Below are 22,456 nucleotides of genomic sequence, written 5' to 3' on the forward strand. Positions count from 1 at the left end.
TTTACCCCGTATCGCCACAAGATGGCAGCAGAAGGGGTAGGTTATTTGTATTTCACAGGCAAGACTGGGATTAAGGGACCACAGTGCAGCAGACAGCTAATTGTTGACACCTACTGTGATTAAAGTGCCATTAAACAGCTTCTCATATCAGCACTCTGTCTTTATATGTCGCCTCTTGTCACCAGGCAGTAAAGGAGCTGCCTGCATCCATGTGAATGAGTTCACAGAATTGGAAGGGGCTGATTGGTAAGATTGTTCATTATCAATTTATGTTCAGAGAGACTACACGTTTGTATTTTTTTTTTTCATTTGTTATAGTTTAAAGCATAATGCGGTCTATCACATCTTTACCTTCCAGAGCAAGTAAGTTCAATAAAAAAATTTTTTTTTTTTTTTTTTCAGAATAAATCAAGAATCAAGTCACTGATCTCGCGGATGTATTTTTTTTTTTTTATTATTATTATTTTTTTTTAAGATAAAAATGATACCTGCCTTATATTAAAGACAATACAGTCTGTCTGGTCATGTGGTGGGTTGGTTGGCGGTGTTTAGAAATTGATCTACCAAGATTTGTTGACAATGTCCTCGTCTGTGTGGCTCTTTTCTAGTTCTGAGTCAGAACAGTGTTCCTCCACGAGGTGCGAGCCGGGTCCGCCGTGGGAGTTCACGTCCCTCTGGACGGGACCGCAGGACGCCCAGGTCCAGAATCCGCCGAGGGTGCACCTGGCGCCTTTTACCTGCTTACAGCTCAGCAGAGGTGACGGGTGAGAAATAATCTCGGCTCAGTGCAGCTGCTCAGAAAAGCTTAGCGTTGTGTAACTTTCATTGACTCCTTAAGTCTCCATGTGAAATGAAATGTCAGCAGTTTTAGTGATTGTTTCGTAACTAAAGTTTAAACAGGAGTCAAACTGAAAGCGGAGGTGTGTCGATTTTAAAACAGATTTAAATATTCTCATGTTCTTGATGTCGTCTTTTTTCTTTTTTTGCTTAGACCAGGACATTTGGAGGGGACAGCTGATGGACAACAATGACCCGGAGCTCCATCTAGCATCCTGCTTATCCACGCTTCGAGAATTACTCCTGGAAATGTAAATGAAATGTGCGTTTGGTTGTTTCAACACTTTGTTCAAATAAATAAATGTGTCTATTTACATTTTTAACTTTATATTAACGTGGACCTTGTGATATTTTTTTGTTTTTTTTATTTCAAACCGCCGCGGCATCGTTGTGTTTTCCTTTTGGGAGTTCATTGTGAAGTTTAATAGAAAATCATGGGTGGATTACTGCAGCTCTTGCTCAGCATCGTGATTTAACGACAAGCATCTGTGATAGTACTGTGTGTAAATCCAGTCACTACTGGGCTTGAAGAAGGGGATCTGTAATTATTTAAAATGACTAAGAAGTTTAGCAGGCTGTTAACATCAGATACATAGAGGGTATTTTTGTGGATCAAAGCTCAGTTGCTTCTCCTAATAATGTTAAAAGTGTTAAACTACACGTCAATCAATGTGCTCGAGAGGTTTCCGTTCATTAATACAGACCGAGGCGAAAATAACTGAACGGTAAAGCGGAAGTGTTTTCTCTTTCTAGGAATTAGTTCCTGTATTTTCAAAATAAAGCAGGGTATATTTTCAGTTTAAAAAAAAAAAAAAAAAAATACATAAATATATCTCCATGTTTTACATCTTAAGTTTCACATCATCCATACAGACAGCTTTCAGTTGGTATTTGTCAGCTCTCGTCGATCCAATACATTTAAAAAAATAATTTTTATAGCCATTATTTTATAGTTTAAAAAAAATATCTATTTATTCATTTCATAAATCGTTTGATAAAATTAATTAAAAAAAAACGTTTGTTATATACTGACGCGCAGACGAACTGAATTATTAAACGATTTTATTTTATTTTTTGTTTCGTTTCCTCACGAAGCGAACGTGTGGTCACGTGACGTCCCTACGTCACATGTAAACCAGGGTGAAGATGGCGGCCGCCGGAGGAGAGTCCTCTTGTCAGAGTGTGTCGGATGAATTATTTCAAAACTTCTACACGGAGGTACGACAGAGCTTCTGTTCGCTTGTGTTTTTCCGAAGCGCCGGCGACCCGCCGTTCATCGGCTGAAGCCGATTGGTCGGAGGTCGTCCCGTTCCTCAGCCGCGAGGCCTCGCAAGACGTGAACATCAGCTAACGACGAGGAGCTAACGTTGACTGGAGGTGTTGTGAGCAGCTTCACTCTGGTGTTGCACCGAAAGGGAAACACGTTTTCCACTTTCTTATTCTCTGCTGACGTGACCGCGAAATCACAGTTTGCTTGCACGGTCGTGGTTTTTAGGTGGAGAGGGTGGGGGGTGTGTGTGTGTGTGTGGGGGGGGGGAGGGGAGGGGAGGGGGTGTGTGTAGGTGGACGGTGTTGACCATCATGCATTCAAATCAAAAGGAGGTCAAGTGATCCCAGAAAAGATGCATTTCCTTCCGTGGTCACCTTTTTTACTGCTGAGTGCCGGCTGCAGGAAAAAAAAAAACAACAACAACAACAAACAAACAAAAACAGGATTTTGAAGCTGCAGTTTCAAGATGAACTTCGCTTGTCGTTTTGAATGTTTTCGTGGGTCTTTGTTGTGACAGGTGAAGCAGATTGAGAAAAGAGACTCCGTGTTAACCTCCAAGCAGCAGATCGAAAGACTGCTCAGACCTGGTTCATCCTACTTCAATCTGAACCCCTTCGAGGTAACTTAAGTGTGTTTATTCATCACTGATAAACATGTTAACTAGTCGGTGTTATATTTTTTTGGGGGGGACATAGTTTCTACGTCTAAATTAATGTTGCATGCAAAACAGCCAACATCTGTGATAAATAATAATAATGTGCTAAAATCAACAAACCCATCTGGGATGCTGAAGAAGAAAAAAAAAGTTGATTTACTTATAATAGATGACTGAAACATCTGGACTTTGCCGTGAAATCCCAAAATGTTATAGAGGCAATACAATGCCTGTCTGGACTTTCAGTGTTTCTCTTGCATGCCGACGACAGCTGGAGTTCAGCACGCTAGTAATCTTGTGAATTGACACTTTGGTTACGATAACTAATGTATTATAAACCTGAGGAACGGCCATTTAAATATCCATGTCATTTTCAGGTGCTGCAAATTGATCCAGAAGCAACAGATGACGAACTGAAGAAAAGATTTCGGGCGGTAAGGAGAGCACGAGAAAACTGAGAGGGGGATAAATCATCTTTGAAGATATGCCTTATATTATATTAGGTTGCACTTGAAGCGCTTTATCTAGAGGGTCGTTTGTTGCTGCTAATTCTCCCCACCGGTGTTATTGTTTTAATATATCTTGTTCCACGTGTTGGATTTTGTTTACTGCTTTTGTGATGCCTTTATGAGTTGGATTTCTCCGTCTGCCTTTAGACTGGTTTACTGCATTATGTGCTGTATGCACGAGTGGTTCTATTTTTATTTTTCACGTAGAAACATTTCAGTCAATCGTGTGTTTATATCGCAAAGCAGTCAAATAAATAATGTTATAGATAATCATTCATTTTTAATTCCTAATCTTGGTCTCTTTAACTGTGCAGTTGTCCATTTTGGTCCATCCAGACAAAAATCAGGGTGACCCAGAGAGAGCACAGAAAGCCTTCGAAGGTATGAATACTCATATTTGACTTTTTTTTGGACCGTTTTCGAAGGCTTTCGTTAAACCTTTTTAAACCTGCTGTACGTTCAGTTGATGCTGACATCAATTCAAAACAAAAGTTTTAATTCAGCCTGAATTTACGATTATGTTCCAGCTGTGGACAAGGCATACAAACTTCTACTGGAACCAGAACAGAAGAAGAGAGCCTTAGATGTGATCCATGCAGGAAAGGAATATGTGGAGCACATGGTGAGTAGTCTTCCACGTCCAGTACCGTATTTCACACATTTTTGCTCAGAGTTACTGAGTTTTCTTAATCTGTACTGGTTTAGTAATGTTAATTTGATTGAACAGGTAAAGGAGAAAAGGAAACAGTTGAAGAAGGAAGGGAAGTCGTTGGATATGGAGGAAGATGACCCTGAAATGGTAAGTTCGAATTATTGAAATATTTTCTGAAACTAAATCAGACTTCCAAGTTGAAATTGTAAAGGAAAGTGAGGATGAGTATATAAAAAAAAAAAAGTCATAATGACAGTCAAGGTGACTGTTAACATTGATTGAAAATTGACTATACTATATACTTATCATGCATAACTTTTTTTGTTTGTGGTTTTATTTTTTTTCTCCAGTTCAGGCAAGCTGTGTACAAACAGACCATGAAGCTGTTCGCAGAGCTTCAAATCAAGAGGAAGGAAAGGGAAGCAAAGGAAATGCATGAAAGGTATATTTAAAAAAAAAAAAAAAATTATATTCACAACCTGTTTGTTGTTGTTGTTGCGGAAAACCAGAAACTGTTGAGCTGCTTTTATTTAAATTTACTAATCATTAGTTTGCGTTTCTTGTGTTTCTCTTACTTTACCAGGAAAAGGGCGAGAGAGGAAGAAATCGAGGTAGCAGAGAAAGCAAAGCGGGAGAGAGAATGGCAGAAAAACTTTGAGGCATGTCCTTCCTTGACTGTGGCTATTCATCTCAAATAGGATGACCCCTCTATTGGAATTTAGTAAATCACCTTTTTTTTTTTATTACACATTTTTCAGGAAACAAGAGATGGGCGTGTGGACAGTTGGAGGAACTTCCAGGCCAAAGGGAAGACCAAGGAGAAGAAAAACAGGTCCTTCCTTAAACCTCCTAAAGTCAAGATGGAACAGAGGGAATGATGCTATAAAATGGACTTCACTAGATTAAAATCCACTGTTCAAAAAAAGAAAAGAAAAAAAAAAAATCCCAGATCTGTGTATCCTCACCTCGTCGTCTGCAGTCAGCTGTGTAATCATCATCACAGTCATCAGGACACGTCTCATACGACAACTTCCTCCTCCCGACAAACGTAGTTTTGTACTTGGTTTTCTAATGTACATATTTGTGATCTGGAGATCAGACCTGCCTCGTGTAAGAAAGAGAAATGATGCATCTTCCATTTATGTAACTGGTGAGAAAAATGTTGTTTGTTGTCATTTTGCTTTTTTTTTTTTTTTTTTCTTTTCTTTTTTTTTTTTAAACTAAATAAAGCTCGGTCTCAAGCCTACTTTACTGTGGCCTACAAAGCGGAGTGTAATGTTCGCAGTGAAGCTACAGCCAGGTACAGATGGGAGTTTGGGAAATGGAAATCGAAGGAAATGTTTTCGATGATCTATCTCGATCCCTTTTCACAAGCCCAATATACAATAGTGACTACGTTTACGCGCGGTACCTTCAAATATGCTGTCAGAACAGGAAATATATTTCTTGACCGGCTGATAGCTCACAGAGATAAGTATTTTGAGGCTAGAGTACAAATGCATTTAGTGTCCCCGATACCGGCGTTAGGTCTGCACGTCTTTAATGTATTAATTTAAATGCTGTTGATTAAAAAAAAAAGACCAAACACCTCACTGGTGTTTTTTTTTTTTTTGTATTATTATTTCCTAAGCAGTTTTGGAAGAGCTGAATACAATTATGTTCTGTGCTTAGTTTCTGCTTTGGATTTCAAACAAATTCCATAAAAATAAACCGACTCTGGCTCATAAAATAACACCCGTGCAATTTCAAAGAGTCACAAGAGTTTTGTGAAATTTAATAATGGTAATATTTCAGGAAAGGAAAACACTTCTCATTAAACAAGTAGACACACAGATGGTGACGGGATGCTAAAAGTGTACAACAAATGTCAAAGAGGCGAAACAAACATAAGATTCCTTTCCTTTCTTAGTGGTCTCATTTTCAACTCGCATCACCTTTCTCCCCATCAGGTCTCCTTTTGTATGGAAATCTCTTCTGCATGCAGGCTATTCAAAAAGTCTCATCGTCCTCGAACGTGTTGCGCGTCACATGACTTTACACTGATCTCCTCCACCTGCAGGAGCAGGACCTCCGTTAGTGCTACTCATCAGGCCGTCCAGACTGAGGCCCTGAAAGGCTCCAAATAAGGAATCGTTGTTCGCCGGGGCCGGTTTCCTGGCAGCGGTGGTCTGCTGCGGGTGGAAGAGACGGCAGCCAATGATTGTTGGATTTACATCTTGACAAGCAAAAAAAAAGAAATCTTCAGTGTCAATTGTTGTCAATTCACTTACCCTCGGGAGGCAGTGGTGGCTCCTGAAGTGAGTTCTGACGGACCGATCTGCGTTCTTCTTGGCCAGTACGGCTTGCTGACGTTTCCTTTTGGCAAAAAAAAAGAAAAAAGGAGCAAAACCTCAGGCATGTCACATGGACAAGCGGCTTATTCATGTGAGGAAGAACCTTTATCCTCACTAAGCCAAGTCGGTCTGGCCAAGAGTCTCAGCTGGCTGACAAGACATTTTAAACTTTAAATCCTGAAATAGTTTCTTGTCTTTTTAAACGAGTACAGAAACAATTCAGATTTTCAGAAAAAAAAACTGAAGTGACTTATGTTTACAGTGAAGGAAATAATGATTTGATCCCTTTGCCGATTTTGTATGTTTGCCCACTGACAAACAAATGAACGGTCTATAATTGTAATGGAAGGTTTATCTGAAGTGATAAGACAAAATATATATATATATTTTTTTTAAATCCAGAAAATCACATCATATAAAACTTATAAATTGATTTGCATTTGATTGTGTGACATAAGTATTTGATCCCCTACCAGCCAGCAAGAATTCTGGCTCCCACAGACCGGTTAGATTCGTCCTCTCACTTTAAAAAAAAGTACTCCGAATCTCAACTCATTACCCGTCTAAAAGACACCTGTCCACAATCAATCAATCAGATTCCAACCTCTCCACCGTGGTGGGCGAGACCAAAGAGCTGCCTGAGGACGTCGGGGACAAGATTGTGGACCTGCGCGAGGCTGGAATGGGCTACAAGACCATCGGCAAGCGGCTCGGTGAGAAGGAGACAGCTGTTGGTGCGATTATTCGGAAATGGCAGAAACACAAAATGACCATCAATCGCCCTCGTGGGGCATCGACGATGATGAGAGAGGTGAGGGATCAGCCCGGAACTACACGGGAGGAACTTGTTAAAGAATTCAAGACAGCCGGGACCGCAGTCACCAAGAAAACCATCGGTAACACACGACGCCGCCATGGATTCAAATCCTGCAGCGCTGCAAGGTCCCCCTGCCCAAGAAGGCGCATGTACAGGCCCCGTCTGAAGTTTGCCAACGAACACCTGAATGATTCAGAGAAGGTGATGTGGTCAGATGAGACCAAAATCCAGCTCTTTGGCATCAACTCGACTCGCAGCGTTCGGAGGAAGAGAAATGCTGACTAGGACGCCGTCGAGCGTGGAGGTGGAAACATTACGCTTCGGGGGCGTTTCTCTGCTAAAGGGGGACGGGACGGCTTCACCGCATCGAGGGGACGACGGACGGGGCCACGTACCGGGGACATCTTGGGCGACAACCTCCTTCCCTCAGCCAGGACACTGAAAACGGGTCGTGGGCGGGCCTTCCAGCACGGCAATGACCCAAAACCTACGGCCGAGGCGACAAAGGAGCGGCTCGAGAAGAAGCACATTAAGGTCATGGAGTGACCTCGCCAGTCTCCGGACCTTAATCCCACAGAAAAATCTGTGGAGGGAGCTGAAGCTTTGAGTTGCCAAGCGACGGTCTCGAAACCTTAAGGATTTGGAGAGGATCTCCAAAGAGGAGTCGACCAAAATCCCTCCTGAGATGTGTTCAAACCCGGTGACCAACGACAAGAAACGTCCGACCTCTGCGCTCGCCAACAGCAGTTTCTCCACCAAGTACTGAGTCATGTTTTGCTCGGGGATCAAATACTTATTTCACACAATCGAATGCAAATCAATTTATAACTTTTATATGATGTGACTTTCTGGATTTTTTTATTCTGTCTGTTAAAATAAACCTGCCATTACAATTATAGACCGTTCATTTCTTTTATCAGTGGGCAAACTAACAGAATCGGCAGGGGATCAAATCCTTATTTCCTTCACTGTAAATATGAAGGAATTTTTTTTTTTTTTTGAATTCTTACCGAGGCAGAAAAATAGCACCATAAAAAGACTAACACGTCAATTTCACAGTTAATAAGATTGAAATGCTCTTTCTCCGTACCGCTCTCTCTTCAGGTCGGCCTGGTACGCTCTGAGCCAGGAGTCTGGGACTTTCTGGCCGTTAGCGGGGAGGCTCCTCCTCCTGCCGACGCTCTTCCTGCGGGTGAAGCTGCTTCTGCGGACGGACTGGCTCCTGTTGGCTCCTCTCTTGGCGGAGGTGCTCTTCGCGGACACGCAGCTGGTGAACTGCTTCAGCGGAGCCCCCAGAGACATGAGGGAATCCATCTCCAGATGTTCGGTCTTGTGTAGGTGTTTTTTTTGTTGTTGTTGTTGTTTTTTTTTCCCCCGGGGGTGGTCTCTCTTTATGGCAAAGTCAGTTCAGGATGCGACTGATGAGGCTGTAATCTGCAAATACAAAAAAAAAAAAAAGGTATAACCATTATGAAAACCTTCAATACCTCCGTGATGTGTCAATAAAGAAAAGGCACCTCAGTGTTATCTAACTGAATTCCCATTTTAAAACGTACAATTTAACATAATAGGCTTAGAGAAACAAATGGGACTGACCTGTGAGCGGTATCTCCTGCAGACACAATCGGCTGATAGCATCATTTGGGGAGCTGCGAGACGTCGAGTCGATGCATTGCTTGCAGCACTTCGGTTTGTGTACCTGTAAACGCCTCCCCCCTCTGTCACGGGTTGCTCTTATGGGGATTTGACTGATGACCTCGCCGAGGATTAGCTGAGGACGCAAGTCGTTTATCTCATTTACAACGGAGCGGCTCCAGACAAATCTGCACAGGTGAGCAGCTGCTCGGTCCCTGAAATAGCTCACACACATTATAAACGCGTTTTCAGTCGGGGGGGGGGGGGGGGGGGGGGTTGACCGCAAGTGGGCTGCGCCGAGTTTAAAAAAGGTGCATCCTTCACTTTTCTCACGATGTAACTTTAAGTGACCCCCCCCCCCCCCCCGCAGAGGAGACCGTTTGGTGATAAAGCATCGGAGGAAGCTGGACAGACTTGAGAGGTGGAGGATGACGCAGAGAGGATTCCTTTCTTTCCCCTGAAGACACGCCGTTTCATTAACGGGGGACATTAAGCAACCGCCTCGAAGCTAAATGACTCATTTCTTTCATCCACGCGGTTAACTGAATCCGGACTCTCAAGTCTGTCCACATTTCTTCTAATCACTTAGCTCGGATTCTTCAGAAGGCTGCTACTGAAATGAGAAGTCTATTCCGAACACATTGAATATCAGGAACTTCAATTAAATACTTGAATTTTGAGACTCCTAAGCTTTAAGAGCTGACACTTTCTGAACTGCAGTCTATTTCTTATATTACTATTGTATCTGCTCATGTATAACTATCCAATTCAATTTGAGCTCTATAATGTCAAAAGACAACATAAATCATCTCGGGATGCTTTTCATAGTAAGGTCAACCTTACAGTATTGTAAGAAGAAACCAACAACCCCCCCACCCTCCCCCCTGAGCAGCATTTGGCTACAGTGGGAAAGAATAACTCCCTTTTAACAGGAAGAAACCTCAGACAGAAGCGGACTCAGAGGTGGGCGGGCCCATCGGCTTCCACCGGTTGGCAGCATAGAGATAGAGCAAAAAAAAGAAATAAAATAAACAGAGCAGGTAGGTGGGGCCAGTAACCACAGATCAGAAACATTCCTGCAGAAAGTTAGAGAGAGAGAGAGAGAGACAAGACAGATGAAAAAGTAGAAACTATGGAAGACCAAGCAGGCACAGTTGTCACATATAAATGCGTGGAGAGCCACAGGTAGTAGAGTCTTGCTTCCCGAACCCAGAGCGGGAGCCGGTTCCACAGGAGAGAGCCTGAACGCCGAAGGTTCCGCCTCCATTCTGTTTTTGGAAACTCTAGGGGAACCACGAGCCGTCACTCTGAGAGCGTAGCGCTCTATTGGGAAAGTCGGGCACGATAAGGTCTTCGAGACGGGATGCAGATTGGCTTATAAAGGGCCTTGTATGCAAGAAGAAGGATTTTAAACTCTGTTCTTCACTTCACGGGGAGCGAATGAAGAGAAGCTAAAACGGGAGGAAATTTGATCTAAGCCGCTCTGAGTCAGTCAACAGTGGCTCGCTGCGATGAAGTCAAACGTTTTTTGTTTTTTTTCTAAATGTAGTTATAGCTGTGGTAGAATTTTGGTCACATATGGTGGCCAATGCCAATTGATTAAAGGCTGATCTAATGTTTAAAAAAAAAAAAAAAAATGAACCCGAGGTCTAAGACGGGACATGATTCTCTACGGAGAGTGGCAAGACCCATAAATTCAGGCAGTAAATTTGGGTCGGGTAACACCGGGCTGGTGATGTCATAAAGCAGGGTCCCAATTTTGGCTACAGTATAAATAGCGTAGCAGGGGGCTCCGCAGCTAGAACGAGCCTTCCACACACAGGGCTGCAGTGAGACAGAATGCGGACAGTGAGGTTAATAACAGTAAACTGGCACATACCCACAGATGGTGACGCCTACACGACAGGGATACACCTGTTGCAGCAGATCTTCCGTGCTTCCGTCCTCTTCCGGTCTTCACGAGGTGGCAGCTGAGCTCAGATTTTGGAAGGGAATGAAAGAAGAGATTAGTTTCCGACAGAAATTAACGAACAAGATAGGACTGCTGATAGAAGGCAAGCGATATCGGTACATGTGCCTGCCAGGAGGGATTAATGGCAAAGCCAGCACTTTAGGACACCGTGCCTACAAGCTTAGCAATTACAAACAACTCAAGTTACTTTAAACTAGTTACAGAGGGGCGGGGGGGGGGGGAGGGAACAAGACTAATTTTGAAAACCAAATTAAATATGTAAATGGATTTCTCTGAACTCGAGATGTACTGGACTGCAGTACACCGCAGAGCTGCCTGGTAAAACAACTAGGAAGATGGCACTTTTCCAAAGGTTGCCGTTTCTTTGAAGCAAATCTGCAAAACTATTTAAAGAATGTGCTTTAAATAGGGAAATAATCACTGTTGTGATCCGTATGAGGTAAGAGATGGACTCGGGACACGGTGGTGGTATTTAAAGACAGACCGCCTTCCTTCAGCTGCCAGAGGCCCAAACTGATACTAAGAGCACCATAAGCCTTTGGCAAGGAGGACTTTAATTCTACACAATAATACATATGTACAGTTATATACGCTTTAATTTCATACAAAAAAAAAACAAAAAAAAAACAAGTCATGTACAGGTGGCGGGGTGGGAACGATGACCTATTGGAACTCCTCATCATAATAAATACTGTCAACAGGAACTGTGCTTAACCTCAGTGGAGAGACTTCAGGTTGGACCATGTCAGACATGGAAAAGGCAGTCTACGTTTTTTTCGACAAATTTTTACCTAAACCAATGAACAAAACATGAACCCACACACCCACACATACACACACACCTGCGCACACACACACATACACATCTGCGCACGCACACACACACACACACACACACGCGCACACACTCGCATCAGGATCCCAAACACATATATATATATATATCTTTAATAAGACAGGCTACGGAGGCCTGAGTGACTGGAGTGACCATCACCATTATCATCTCACTGGCAAATAATAACAGGCCCACCGACCGGAGATTTAGGGCAGCATCTCCATATAGGAGAAAATTCCTTTTATACATAAAATAAGAAACATGAAAAACTATATGCAATGCAAGTGCTCACTTGACAGCGTAAACAAAAACTTGAGACACCCGTCTCGGCTGGAGATACTCGTATCGAGATTGACCGACTTCACTGGAATACCGTGCGTGTCTCCATGTTTAAATGTGCGTGAGGACTTGCGCTGCATATACAGCTCTATCTCCTTTTTTTTTTTTTTACCCTTTCCATGGACTTCAGAATCGGAAGACATCTCCTCTCCAAAGCTGAGTTCTTTTATGACTGACTGTAGTCGTGCTTATTTCCTTTGAGAGGTGTATTATTTTCTTTACATGCGGATGAAAATAATAGACGGATGGACGGAAGGGAGGAAGGTGGTTCAGAAGTCAAAAGGAAGACAGGAGCTGCATAGAGGGCTACTTTGGATATAAACAATGTTCCATTTAAGATTTTTCGGCCTCCGACTGAGGCTGTGGCCGCTCGAAAGGATTCATCTGGACTCTTTCCCGGGCTCTCGTGGGGTTATTTTGGTCTCTGTTGCAGAAACATGCCTCTCGTGGCTGCAGAGGAGGAAGTCAGAGGGGCGGGGCGGAGTAAGAAGTTCATGCTTTAATGACAAACGACAGAACACCTCTGAAGCCCCCAATCCATTCAATAGTTCAGCTGCTCCACATAGAAAGGACTCGACTTCTTCCATCATTCAGTGTCCCGGTGGCTCTCGGGTCACCGGCTGATGTCCCGGTTTCCCTCCCAGTTCTTGCTGCCTGCTGCCTCACCACTGCCCCCGCTCTCGAAGAAAGGGTGTTTGAGGGAGTCGGCCAGCACCAACCTCTTGGAGGGCTCGTACTCCAACATGCTTTCAATGAGGTCAAACAGCTGGTGGTGCTCCTCCGCTTCAGACAGCAGATACCGCTGACAGAAGGAACAGACGGGCAACCAAGAAAGAGAAGGGAAAAACGAGCGGGATTAGCAGGAGACAAACTCCAGTACGAAACAAAGAGCACTGTTGTACACCGGACTATTTTCAGTTTTCGGCCCTGCGAAACATACAGTATTCATTCCTCTCCCGCTCCTCTTACCCGTAAGGGTTTGCAGTTTTCTCGGACATATTTCCCCGCTGAGGAGCTCTCATCCCAATCCAGACGGCCGCGGTAGAAATACTTCTGCTTCCTAAGAGTGTAAGGTGATCAGCGTAGGCAGCGTTAAAGCATGTGCGTCCTCTTTTCCATACAGAAGGTGGATTCATGTGCGTAAATTTTCGACACTTTTTCCCGCTTTCCTACCTGGTCTTACGAATCATCCTAGAGGGCACTGGTCCGAGGATTCTTTCCATCATGGCCAAATGCTCCCTGTTGTCATGAGTCTGAAAGAAATATAAGCGAGACAACCATAACCACGCAGGTTCTGCAGTTACATATGGCGTCAGGCAGATTGACGGAGCGCACAAATGACACCCAGGGTTAATTCCTACCAGGTAAACTGCTGGATTCACTAAATGCTACAACACTTCACATTTACACATACACGTGTTGATGCATACTACATCTCTAACTGTCTTGAGATACAGGCAGAATATCAATGAATCAATATAAAAGACAAGGAAATAAGTCCTAACTGAATAAAAGGCGACATCCTGCTAAAGTACGTAGCGATACTGTTGTGTACCTGAAACAAGGTGAAGCCCAGGTAGTACTCAAACAGGATACAGCCGATACTCCACACATCACAGGGGTGACTCCAACCCAGTTCTGAGGAACAGAAACATGTTATGAACACATGAAAACACAAGAGAAAAAAAAAAGTGTTTTGTGCAGGAAGTGAATGCTTTTGCTGACATGACATAAAATTAGCCCAAATTTTTGATTCTCAATTTCATGTATTTCCAAGAAGATTTAAAAAACCTAGATGGCAGCCATTATTCAGACAAAGTGTTAATATGTACGCGTGTAATTCTCCACCTACAGTCATTCTCACCTAGTATGACCTCGGGCGCTCTGTAATGCCGTGTTGACACAATGGTGCTGTGGTGTTCGTGGTCAAATGTGGCACTGCCAAAGTCCACCACCCGTACTGCCGTGCTCTTAACGGTCCTCTCCTCTCGTTTCTGCAAGATAGACAACACGCTTAATAGGACTTCCTTACGCAAACTTTGTTAGAGTAGTAACCGTGTCAAAGAAACGTTTGCTTTACCCAAAACACACCCGTGGTTGTTTCATATCTATTTATGAGACATGCAAGCACTATCTAGCATTTAAATCTTCCCTCGCTCATGGATCTCATGAATATTACCTGGAACTGGACAGTGTCTTCTCTATAAGTGAGCTGAATACGATACTGGCTGGTCAGGTTCAGAACAAACCTGCTGACAGGCAAAATTAGACTTTTCACCTTCTCTTCTTACCTTCTCTACATTGTAGGACATCGTGAAGTCCGAGTTGACAAACAAGATGTTCTCAGGCTTCAGGTCTGTGTGTGTCAGCTTATTGTCATGGAGGACTATGGAGAAAAAACATCTGGTTAGTATTTCACCCTTAGACAGGAAATGAACATAAAGCAACTTTATGCAAACCATCTTCTGATCATTCAGTGCTCATTTTTCTTCCTTTTAGATCAAATTAGATTTTTAGAACATCTAATTATGATCATGGTAATATGATGAACACTGATTAAAAATAATAATTTAAAACAGTATTATAATTACTACAGTAAATAAGCCCATTAGAACAATATTTACCAACTAAAAAGACCTGGCCAGGACTTATACAGCATTTATTTCCCATGAAGAAGCTGAAAAAGTTAATAGTTTATTTGGCTCTAATGCCCTCATGTGGTTAAAGGAGGTCTGCCACAAACAGCAGATGATTTTAATTCAGCTGCTCCACATGTAGGCAACGGATGAAGAGACATTAATGACAGAGAGTGGGTTTGTTGGACAACAACATATTTTTAGGGACGTCAAGTCAAAAAGCTTACAGGTACATTCAAATTCAAGCTGAAGATTCAGAGTAGTGTATTCACTCTATTCTTAAATATCCTGCTTATCCAGGCTTCGTGCTCATACATTTTCAACACGTAAAAATAACTTACACTTCACAGCAAGACAGATTTGGTAGGCCATGTGTCGAACTTGACATATGGAGTAGGGCAGGTAGTTGTTTTCCTTTAGAAAGTCGAAGGTGCTCAGAGCCAGCAGCTCAAAAGAGATGCACATGTGACCGTGGTAGTCAAACCAGTCATACATCTGAACACACAGGCTGAAAGATAAACAGAAACATGCGAGGGTTGACAGTAAAGCAGCAGACCTTTCTTGCTGATCATTTCACAGTGAAGCTACTGAAATGAGCAAAACTAGTTTGGTTATTGACATTTAACTTCAGCGCTCGTAAATGTGTCATCACCCAGCTACAAGGCTGAGCGTGGTGTCAGTTTTAAAAAGCTGTATAGAGTAAAATGATTATTTTGTACTCAATCAGAACTCACAATTTGTTATCAGGGTCCTTCTCATTGATCTTCTCTAGCACATTAATCTCCAGGCGAGCTGCTTCCTTGTATTTCTCCACATTCTTGATGATTTTCAGAGCAACATGGGCTCCTCCTCTGTAAAACATAAGACGCTGTTAAGCCAAAAACAGGTAATGAAAGACAAAATATGCACTGCTTGTAGTGTAGACGCAGATCCACGAAAAAGGGCTTGCCAGTTACACTGAATGCCAGACACCAAACTGACCATGATCTGTTTATTTTTGCACTTATATGGTGTGAGAAAAAAGAAAAAAGAGGGAAGTTACTCCTACAGCAGCTCCAGCTGGTAAAAAGCCCCAGATCACTGTGTGTCAGCCTACATTTCCTGGCCATGAACTAAATACTTGAGGTACATTTCTGAACCTGTCACAAAACAATAACTTCCACGAAGAGAGGCACTTGCAGCACCCTTTTTTTTTTTCGGGCCACAGCCGCATGAGGCTAAGACATAGCAGAGCTGATTTCACCACGTGATCAACAAAGGCAGCACAAATAAAGTGGGAAAATTGAACGTAGTAGCTTGTAGTTAACAGCCACTAACAGGAAGCAGCAAACACAGAATGAAACAATAATACGGGTGCATGTTTAATACTGGTATCCCCAGGTACGAGTATACGTAATACGACCCCAGAGGGTGCCAGTTGTTGTTTTTCAGTTTGAGCTGACACACACCTGCGATGGTCAATGCACTGCATCACCCTCCCAAAGGTGCCTTCTCCCAAAGTGCTGACAATCTCATCTGCAACACAACACAGAGAGAAAAGGAAGAGAGAGGGGGAGTGGGGAAAGAAAGAACAGCAGCATTAGACATGTGGACGAGAGCAGCGATACATCATGCCAAAGTGTAGACAGGCGAATCAGTGCTAGCGCCCATCCCCTTTTCAAATCGCTGCCTATTCAATCTGGCAGGATCCAAACACTTTGAGGTGGTCTATGATAACTGAATACACGGCACTATGATAAAATAATAAGGGGGCAAACATAAGGCTCCCCCTTCCGTTGATGACCAATTTGCAGTCATTGAAAATGTGAGCACATCCTTTCAAGATGTGGCTGTCTTTGCCCAAAAGAATAAGGGGGTAATGTATGAAACTGAAAGAAATTCAATCTGATTAGTATTTCTAGCACAAATGATTTATTCACAGAAGAAGCGTTAAATGTAAATAAAGTGTCTATATGTACAACGGTTGTACTAATCTTAACGAAAAATAACTAAATAAGTGGTGTTGCGTGAGATCTTTCTACTCCCCCAAAAAAAAAAAAAAAAAAAAAAAAAAAAAAAAAAAACCATCCCTGAAACCCTTATTGTGGAAAATTGCTGACTTACATTACAGGTTTAAAACCTGTAACTGAGTTTTAAGCTAAAGCGCAACAGAAACAAACATATGCAAACGGGATTCTATGTTTAGGAAATTCAAGTAACCTGTGAAACATAGAAAAATGCTCCACAGCTTAAAATCCTAAAACAAAGAGCAGAATGTACCTAAAGTCCCTCTCAAAATCTTCAACATTCTTGCACTCCACCCTGCTATTTCAGCTAGAGCGAAGAGCATTCTAGCGAGGCATCATCATCATCATCATCATCATCATCATCATCATCATCAGGCACTCCCATGTCATGTAAATGCTCTATGCTTTAATACTCATATGGAGAAGGGTTACGATAGAGTAGTGGCAGTGAGTACATCTCTCTTGCAGGACGTCCCCACTCCGACAGATCAGGTGCCCTTCCTCGTCGTCCCTCACACTCAGTGCCCGCGTCCGGCTGTCGCTCCGCTGTTTTCACACCCAAACGCCCATCAGCAGGTCACAACACGACCGAAGGGGACAGGGGGGGTTTCAGGGGCAGCCGCAGCCACGGCGTCAGGCGGCACAGGTAGACGAGGAGGGAGGAGGAGGGTGGTGTTGGCAGTAGTTGATGTAGTTGTGGTTGTAGGTGGGTTTCGTGGTCATGGGGCGATTCACGCATGACACCACGTGAAGGAAATATATAACGATAGGGATATAGTGCAAGGGAACAAGTCAAAGATCACATGTTGTCCTCTGCTCCTCTCCCCCCTCTACCTTTAAACCACAGCTGCTTACAAACAGAGAAGCAACTGGCATATCCATTCATCAACGCAAAAAACCAATAAAGACAGTAATGTAACTAGTTCAAAACTTTTCAGGCTAACTTGCTTAAGTTAAACAAGACGGAAATAAAATGACAGGACCAAAAGCATTCAAGCAGGAAATATTTAAAAAATAACTCCAACATTCATACTACGTCAAATTCAACCCCTCGCTCACTTACATTTATAATATTAGAAGGAAACTTCGGTGTTCTCCAACCTGGACCCTAGTTGGCCATCATTATAGGTCTAGATGATTAATGGGGACAACAACTTTGGAAATCGATTCAGTATTAAGCCGGAGCCCTTCAGTCGGCAAGCTCAGACTGTTAGAATAAATGTCTGACACCATCACTAATCCAAAAGCAGAAGTTTTGCTCCAAAGATCTCACTGAGTTGTAAGAAGTCAACGGTGGAAACATGAGTGAGACTTGGAGATACGAATGCCATGACAAATTTGTTGTGTTGGAGTACAGAAAAACAGAAGTCATAGCTTAGAGTGATCTAAAAGATTTAGTAAAAAAAAATTAAATAAATTAAAAAAAAAGAAAAGAAATGGTACCTGTTTGCACATTTCTGAACTGTGCCAAAACAAATGTTATGCAACACTTAGCGTAGCTTTCATGGATAGGAACATGCTGAATTGAGGCTAATTGTGTTACAAACGGATGCTGACGCTTGTTGTCCAAACACTGTGACGTGCAGACCACAGAATCAGCTTTGATCATTGAGACTGAGATGACTACTGCCAGCCGAAGATGACAAGAAATTGTCTGTGACAAAGACTTTCTCAAGAGAAATGTTGTTTCAAAAGTGGAAATACCTCCTGCAAACAGAGTTGGCGGCGATGTTTTAAGCTAAAGTCATGACTCGGTTGAAATTTTGCACAAACCGCTGGCTCAATGACTGACTGTTTTTGCCCTTATCCTGCCATTGACCGATTTAGAAAATTGCTCCCATAAGTCACTTTAGACCCAAAATGAAGGGGTATCAAAGTCCAGGTTGAAAAAAAAATGTAAAACTGTTTCCTTTAGCAGGTGTGGTTAAACATACCGCACACAAAAAGAAAGATTTAATGGATCGAAGTCGTTTTTAAGTGCCGATAACGTCTAACAAAAGTCTGAATTCCGTTAAAATCGAAATTTTGCATTGTGTTTGGTAGAACATTTTCACTTTCTTCAGTCTATCTTTACTAATATTCACAAGTGGCCAAATAACTACTATAACAGGCATTCCTGCCTTTTCTAGTAAAACTGAAAAATACTTAACTTAAAATTTATGAACAGAATTATGTGTCACCGGTTGTAACTTGGCTTTCAAAGGGAAATGTTAGAAAAGACATGGTGGGTGTGTATGTGAAGAACAGCAAGAAGTCGTGGTTGATCATTAATGAACTCCTGAAGAAGTGCTTGCATAAAAATGAAAATGCTCTGCCAAAATGAAATGCCAATTTAAGCAAAACCCGCTTAAACAAAACAAAAACAAAAACAAAATCAAAATCAAAATCCCTCTGACAGAACAAAAGCAAATCATAAAGATTGTACTACTTACCAAGTCCAATGGCTGTAAAGAGGAAATGGTTATGGAAAGACAGAGACAGCAAGAGCTGAGTGAAAGAAACAAGAGGTGGAAAGAAAGAGTACGAGAGAGTTAAAATACAATCTCGGGTCTGGCTGTACTCACCGAGGAGGATGGGCTATAGGACCTGGTTCTACGCCGCCTTCGTTTGTGCTTACGCCTGCTGCCTTTCCGCCGGTACGACTCGTCCCGTTCGCGCTCCCTCTCACGGCCACGTCGGTAGTCATACATGTTTGGAGAGAAGTCCCGTGGATAGTAATTCTCAGCTGCTCCATGAGGCTCCCTCTCTCTGTCGCGGTCTTGATCTCGGCCCTGATCTAAGCGTCTGTATCCCTCGCAGTATCTTCGGTCAAATGGTCGGTGTTCCGTCGAGCGATTGTCATAGCTGCGACTGAATTAAGGGAACGTAGGCACATTTTACGATCGATACGAAAAAGAAAGCAGCCTTCAAGACAGGATTTACAGTGCTGGTAATGTAAAACTCATTTACAGCATAACAACCCAAGCAAATTTCGGCATTCGCACAAACATACCTCCTTGAGTGTACAAAGCTTCCGTCCTGTCTGTGTCCCCGTCCCCTTCTGTCTCGGTCTCTCTCTCTGTCACTGCTGGAGGAGTAAGTAGGTGACCTTCTGTGCCGATGTCTTCGTCCTCTGTCTCTATCTCTATCTCTGTAACGGTCTTGGTAGCTGCCTCGACTGTCTCTTTCCGAGGATGTATACCGTCTGGTGTGAGGCATCTATTAGAAGAACAGCAAAACATTTGCGTATAAAAAAAAAAAAAAGAAAGAAGAAGAATTAGGGCCTGGATCAAAAATTCCCTTTAAAGTTTATTAAGATTTAGCCAAAAGCCAGGAAACTCCTTCCCACGGCTAGACATGTTAGACATTTTTCTTCTTCAATATTCACCTGTTCAGCTTACTGCCAGACTCAAGTGGTTGGCGGGACTCAAATGACAAACATCAAAATTCAACTGAACCGTCACATTAAACCTCTCATTGTCGGGACATCACATTTAACTCTACATGAAATGCACAGTGAATATTACTCCTTAAAAAAAAAAAAAAAAAAAATCAGATCATGGGGGGGGGGGGGTTTAACTGAGGGCAACAGCTTAAACTTATTTGATGAAGAAACGTGGCTGTATAGGAGGCCTGTACGCGACTACAGCCACAGTTGAACATACCAACTTAAACGCGTGTCAACATGAGACATGCAGCCTACAAATATGTGCAAAAAAAAAAAAAAAAAACCTGCAAATATGAGAGAGAACAGCGTTTAAATGCAGGGAGACTCGGTTAATAAACCCTGTTTCATGATCCTATTTAACTATTGACAACCTCTTTCAGGGTAAATACAGCGGCCCTTCAAACGACTGTAAACAACAAACAAACCGACACGATTGTCACGAACAGAAAACGAGAAAACGAGGCCATTTCGGTAAAGCTTTGACTAAAACTACTCTCGTAACATAACAGCACATCGTTGTTTCGTGAAATCAGGTTGTCTATTCAGCCCACAAGCGTCGAAAAGCCTCTTTTTTTTGTTGTTGTTTCCTCTCCAACCTTGTAAGACGATTCAACACCCGCGTTAACGTTAGAAAAAAAAAAAAAAAAAAACTGCCGTTAACGCTTGTTAGTTCCCCACACGAAGCACCAGAGCAACAACTACTACATCTCAACATCTTGTCCAAAAAAAACAACAAAACAACAACAACAACAAACCAAAAAAAAAAAAAAAAAAAGATCAGCTCCGAGCACGAAAAACAAAAAACAAAAACAAACTTGCGATCAACGAGCGACGCACTGGCGGTTTAGCATACGCTGCTAGCAGCGAGCTAATGTAAATAATTTGACCGCCATCTTAGCTTTAGCTGCGTTCAATCGGCTGAACGGCTCCTCGCGCAGAGACAGCTTTATTTAACAGCGACAAACCCTTCAAAATGTCACATTTTACCGTTTTAGCAGCGAGGCCGGTACGCTTGTCCCACAAAAAGTCCGTGGTGGCGTTCCAGTTTTCCCCTATTATCTTGTCACTGGCCCGCAGTTCAAGGCTCCCGAGCTAACACGCAGCCAGCTTTTCTTTTTCTTTTTTTTTTCTGTGTGTCTCTGTGTGTGTGTGTGTCTCTGTCTGTGTGTGTGTGTGTGTGTGTCTCTGTGTGTGTGTGTGTGTGTGTCCCCCTCCAGTCTCGGTAACACAGCTCGTTCTGGTTCAGACTAGTAACGCCTCCCTGCGCTCGGATGTAAGTCCTGCATGAACACAATCACACACACACACACACACACACACACACACACACACACACACACACACACACACACACACACACACACACACACACACACACACACACAGCTATGGAGGGGGCGACCCACCTCCAACCTGCAACAGCTAAAATAATAAAAATATATATATAAATAAACAAAAATGCGATATCTGACAAGGTGTTTTGAGTTCATGTGATACTAGTTGAGAAATGGTATTTAATTTAAGTCAGAAACTTGACCGATGTCGTAAATTCTGATTTTAGCAAAATCCATCACAGTACAATAACACTGTTGACTGTGTTTCTTGGTTGTTTGTATATTATATATATATATATATACTGTACTGTATATATATATATATGTATATATATATATATGTTGACTGTTTCTTGTATATAATATAGATATATAATGTACTGTATATACTGTGCATTTTATATTTTATATTTTTTACTGCTATTTACTGCTATTTTATTTTATTGCTTTTCTATTATTATATTATTCTATTCTATTCTATTATTATTTTATTCTATTGTTTCTATTATTGTCTTATTGCTTCTGTATGTATGCTGCTGTAGCGAAAAAAAATTCCCCTCGGGATTATACCTACCTACCTACCTACCTTATCTCACCTTGCTGTCTAAAAAATATATATATATATATATATATATTTGATTTACTATAAGCTTAATGTTGACTTTTTGTAAATTAAACTTACCAACTCAAACGTTTTGAATTCTCATACTTGTGTAATGTTATTTTTGATCATGTCTAACATTTAGGTTAGGTTAGGTAGTTACTTCATTAATCCCCGAGGGGAATTTTTTTTCGCAACAGCAGCATACAGGAAGCAATAGATAATAATAGAATAATAGAAAGCAATAAAATAGCAGTAAAATGGCAGTAAAAATATAAAATGCACAGTATATACAGTACAGTATATATATCTATATATATTATATACAAACTTATATTTACTTATTTTACTTTTCCAGTAAAAAAAAAAAAAAACATCTTAAAAGTTTGCAGATTGTACGTTCACGTGCATGATAGAACATCAAGGTCATTCAAACGCTGGTCCGCGGGCTGGATACGGCCCGATCCACACCCAACGACAAGATGCCTGTTTGGATACTGTTGTTTTTTTGTTTTTTTTTACCTGTCTTGGTAAAAACCTTCAGCTGGGCCAGATGTTTCTGATAAAAATACATATCCTTTAGCAAATGGTAGAGTTT

The 22,456-nt window shown here is 42.0% G+C and overlaps 2 protein-coding genes across 3 annotated transcripts; one reads left to right on the forward strand and one right to left on the reverse strand.

Annotated features, from left to right (window-relative positions):
• Nucleotides 1-1,951: 1,951 nt before the first annotated feature.
• On the forward strand, nt 1,952-5,169 carry dnajc8 (DnaJ (Hsp40) homolog, subfamily C, member 8). Its single transcript, XM_069693097.1, has 9 exons — nt 1,952-2,055; nt 2,625-2,726; nt 3,140-3,196; nt 3,586-3,652; nt 3,799-3,893; nt 3,999-4,070; nt 4,274-4,365; nt 4,507-4,582; nt 4,682-5,169. Exons 1-9 carry the CDS (start codon nt 1,984-1,986, stop codon nt 4,799-4,801), a joined length of 753 nt encoding a protein of 250 aa, XP_069549198.1. The 5' UTR covers nt 1,952-1,983; the 3' UTR covers nt 4,802-5,169.
• A 3,243-nt stretch (nt 5,170-8,412) lies between these two features.
• Nucleotides 8,413-21,187, reverse strand: clk2a (CDC-like kinase 2a). Of its 2 annotated transcripts, XM_069693076.1 has the most exons (16): nt 20,911-21,187; nt 19,489-19,694; nt 19,061-19,346; nt 16,952-17,042; nt 15,939-16,005; nt 15,225-15,341; nt 14,832-14,998; nt 14,146-14,240; nt 13,719-13,848; nt 13,410-13,492; nt 13,028-13,107; nt 12,824-12,914; nt 11,967-12,656; nt 10,588-10,678; nt 8,670-8,844; nt 8,413-8,507 (listed from the first exon to the last, which is right to left on the reverse strand). In XM_069693076.1, the coding sequence occupies exons 2-13, from the start codon at nt 19,692-19,694 to the stop codon at nt 12,468-12,470; spliced, it is 1,602 nt and encodes a 533-aa protein (XP_069549177.1). In that variant the 5' UTR covers nt 20,911-21,187; the 3' UTR covers nt 8,413-8,507; nt 8,670-8,844; nt 10,588-10,678; nt 11,967-12,467. The 2 variants fall into 2 exon arrangements, with proteins under 2 accessions (XP_069549177.1, XP_069549185.1); XM_069693084.1 differs by lacking the exons at nt 16,952-17,042; nt 19,489-19,694; nt 20,911-21,187 and having other exon boundaries at nt 19,061-19,149.
• Nucleotides 21,188-22,456: the final 1,269 nt, after the last annotated feature.

This window comes from Brachyistius frenatus, unplaced genomic scaffold (genome assembly GCF_029030835.1).
Source record: "Brachyistius frenatus isolate BFR_SWC_R1_liver_20210118 unplaced genomic scaffold, ASM2903083v1 Contig_2, whole genome shotgun sequence".
Classification (NCBI taxonomy): Eukaryota; Metazoa; Chordata; class Actinopteri; family Embiotocidae; genus Brachyistius; species Brachyistius frenatus.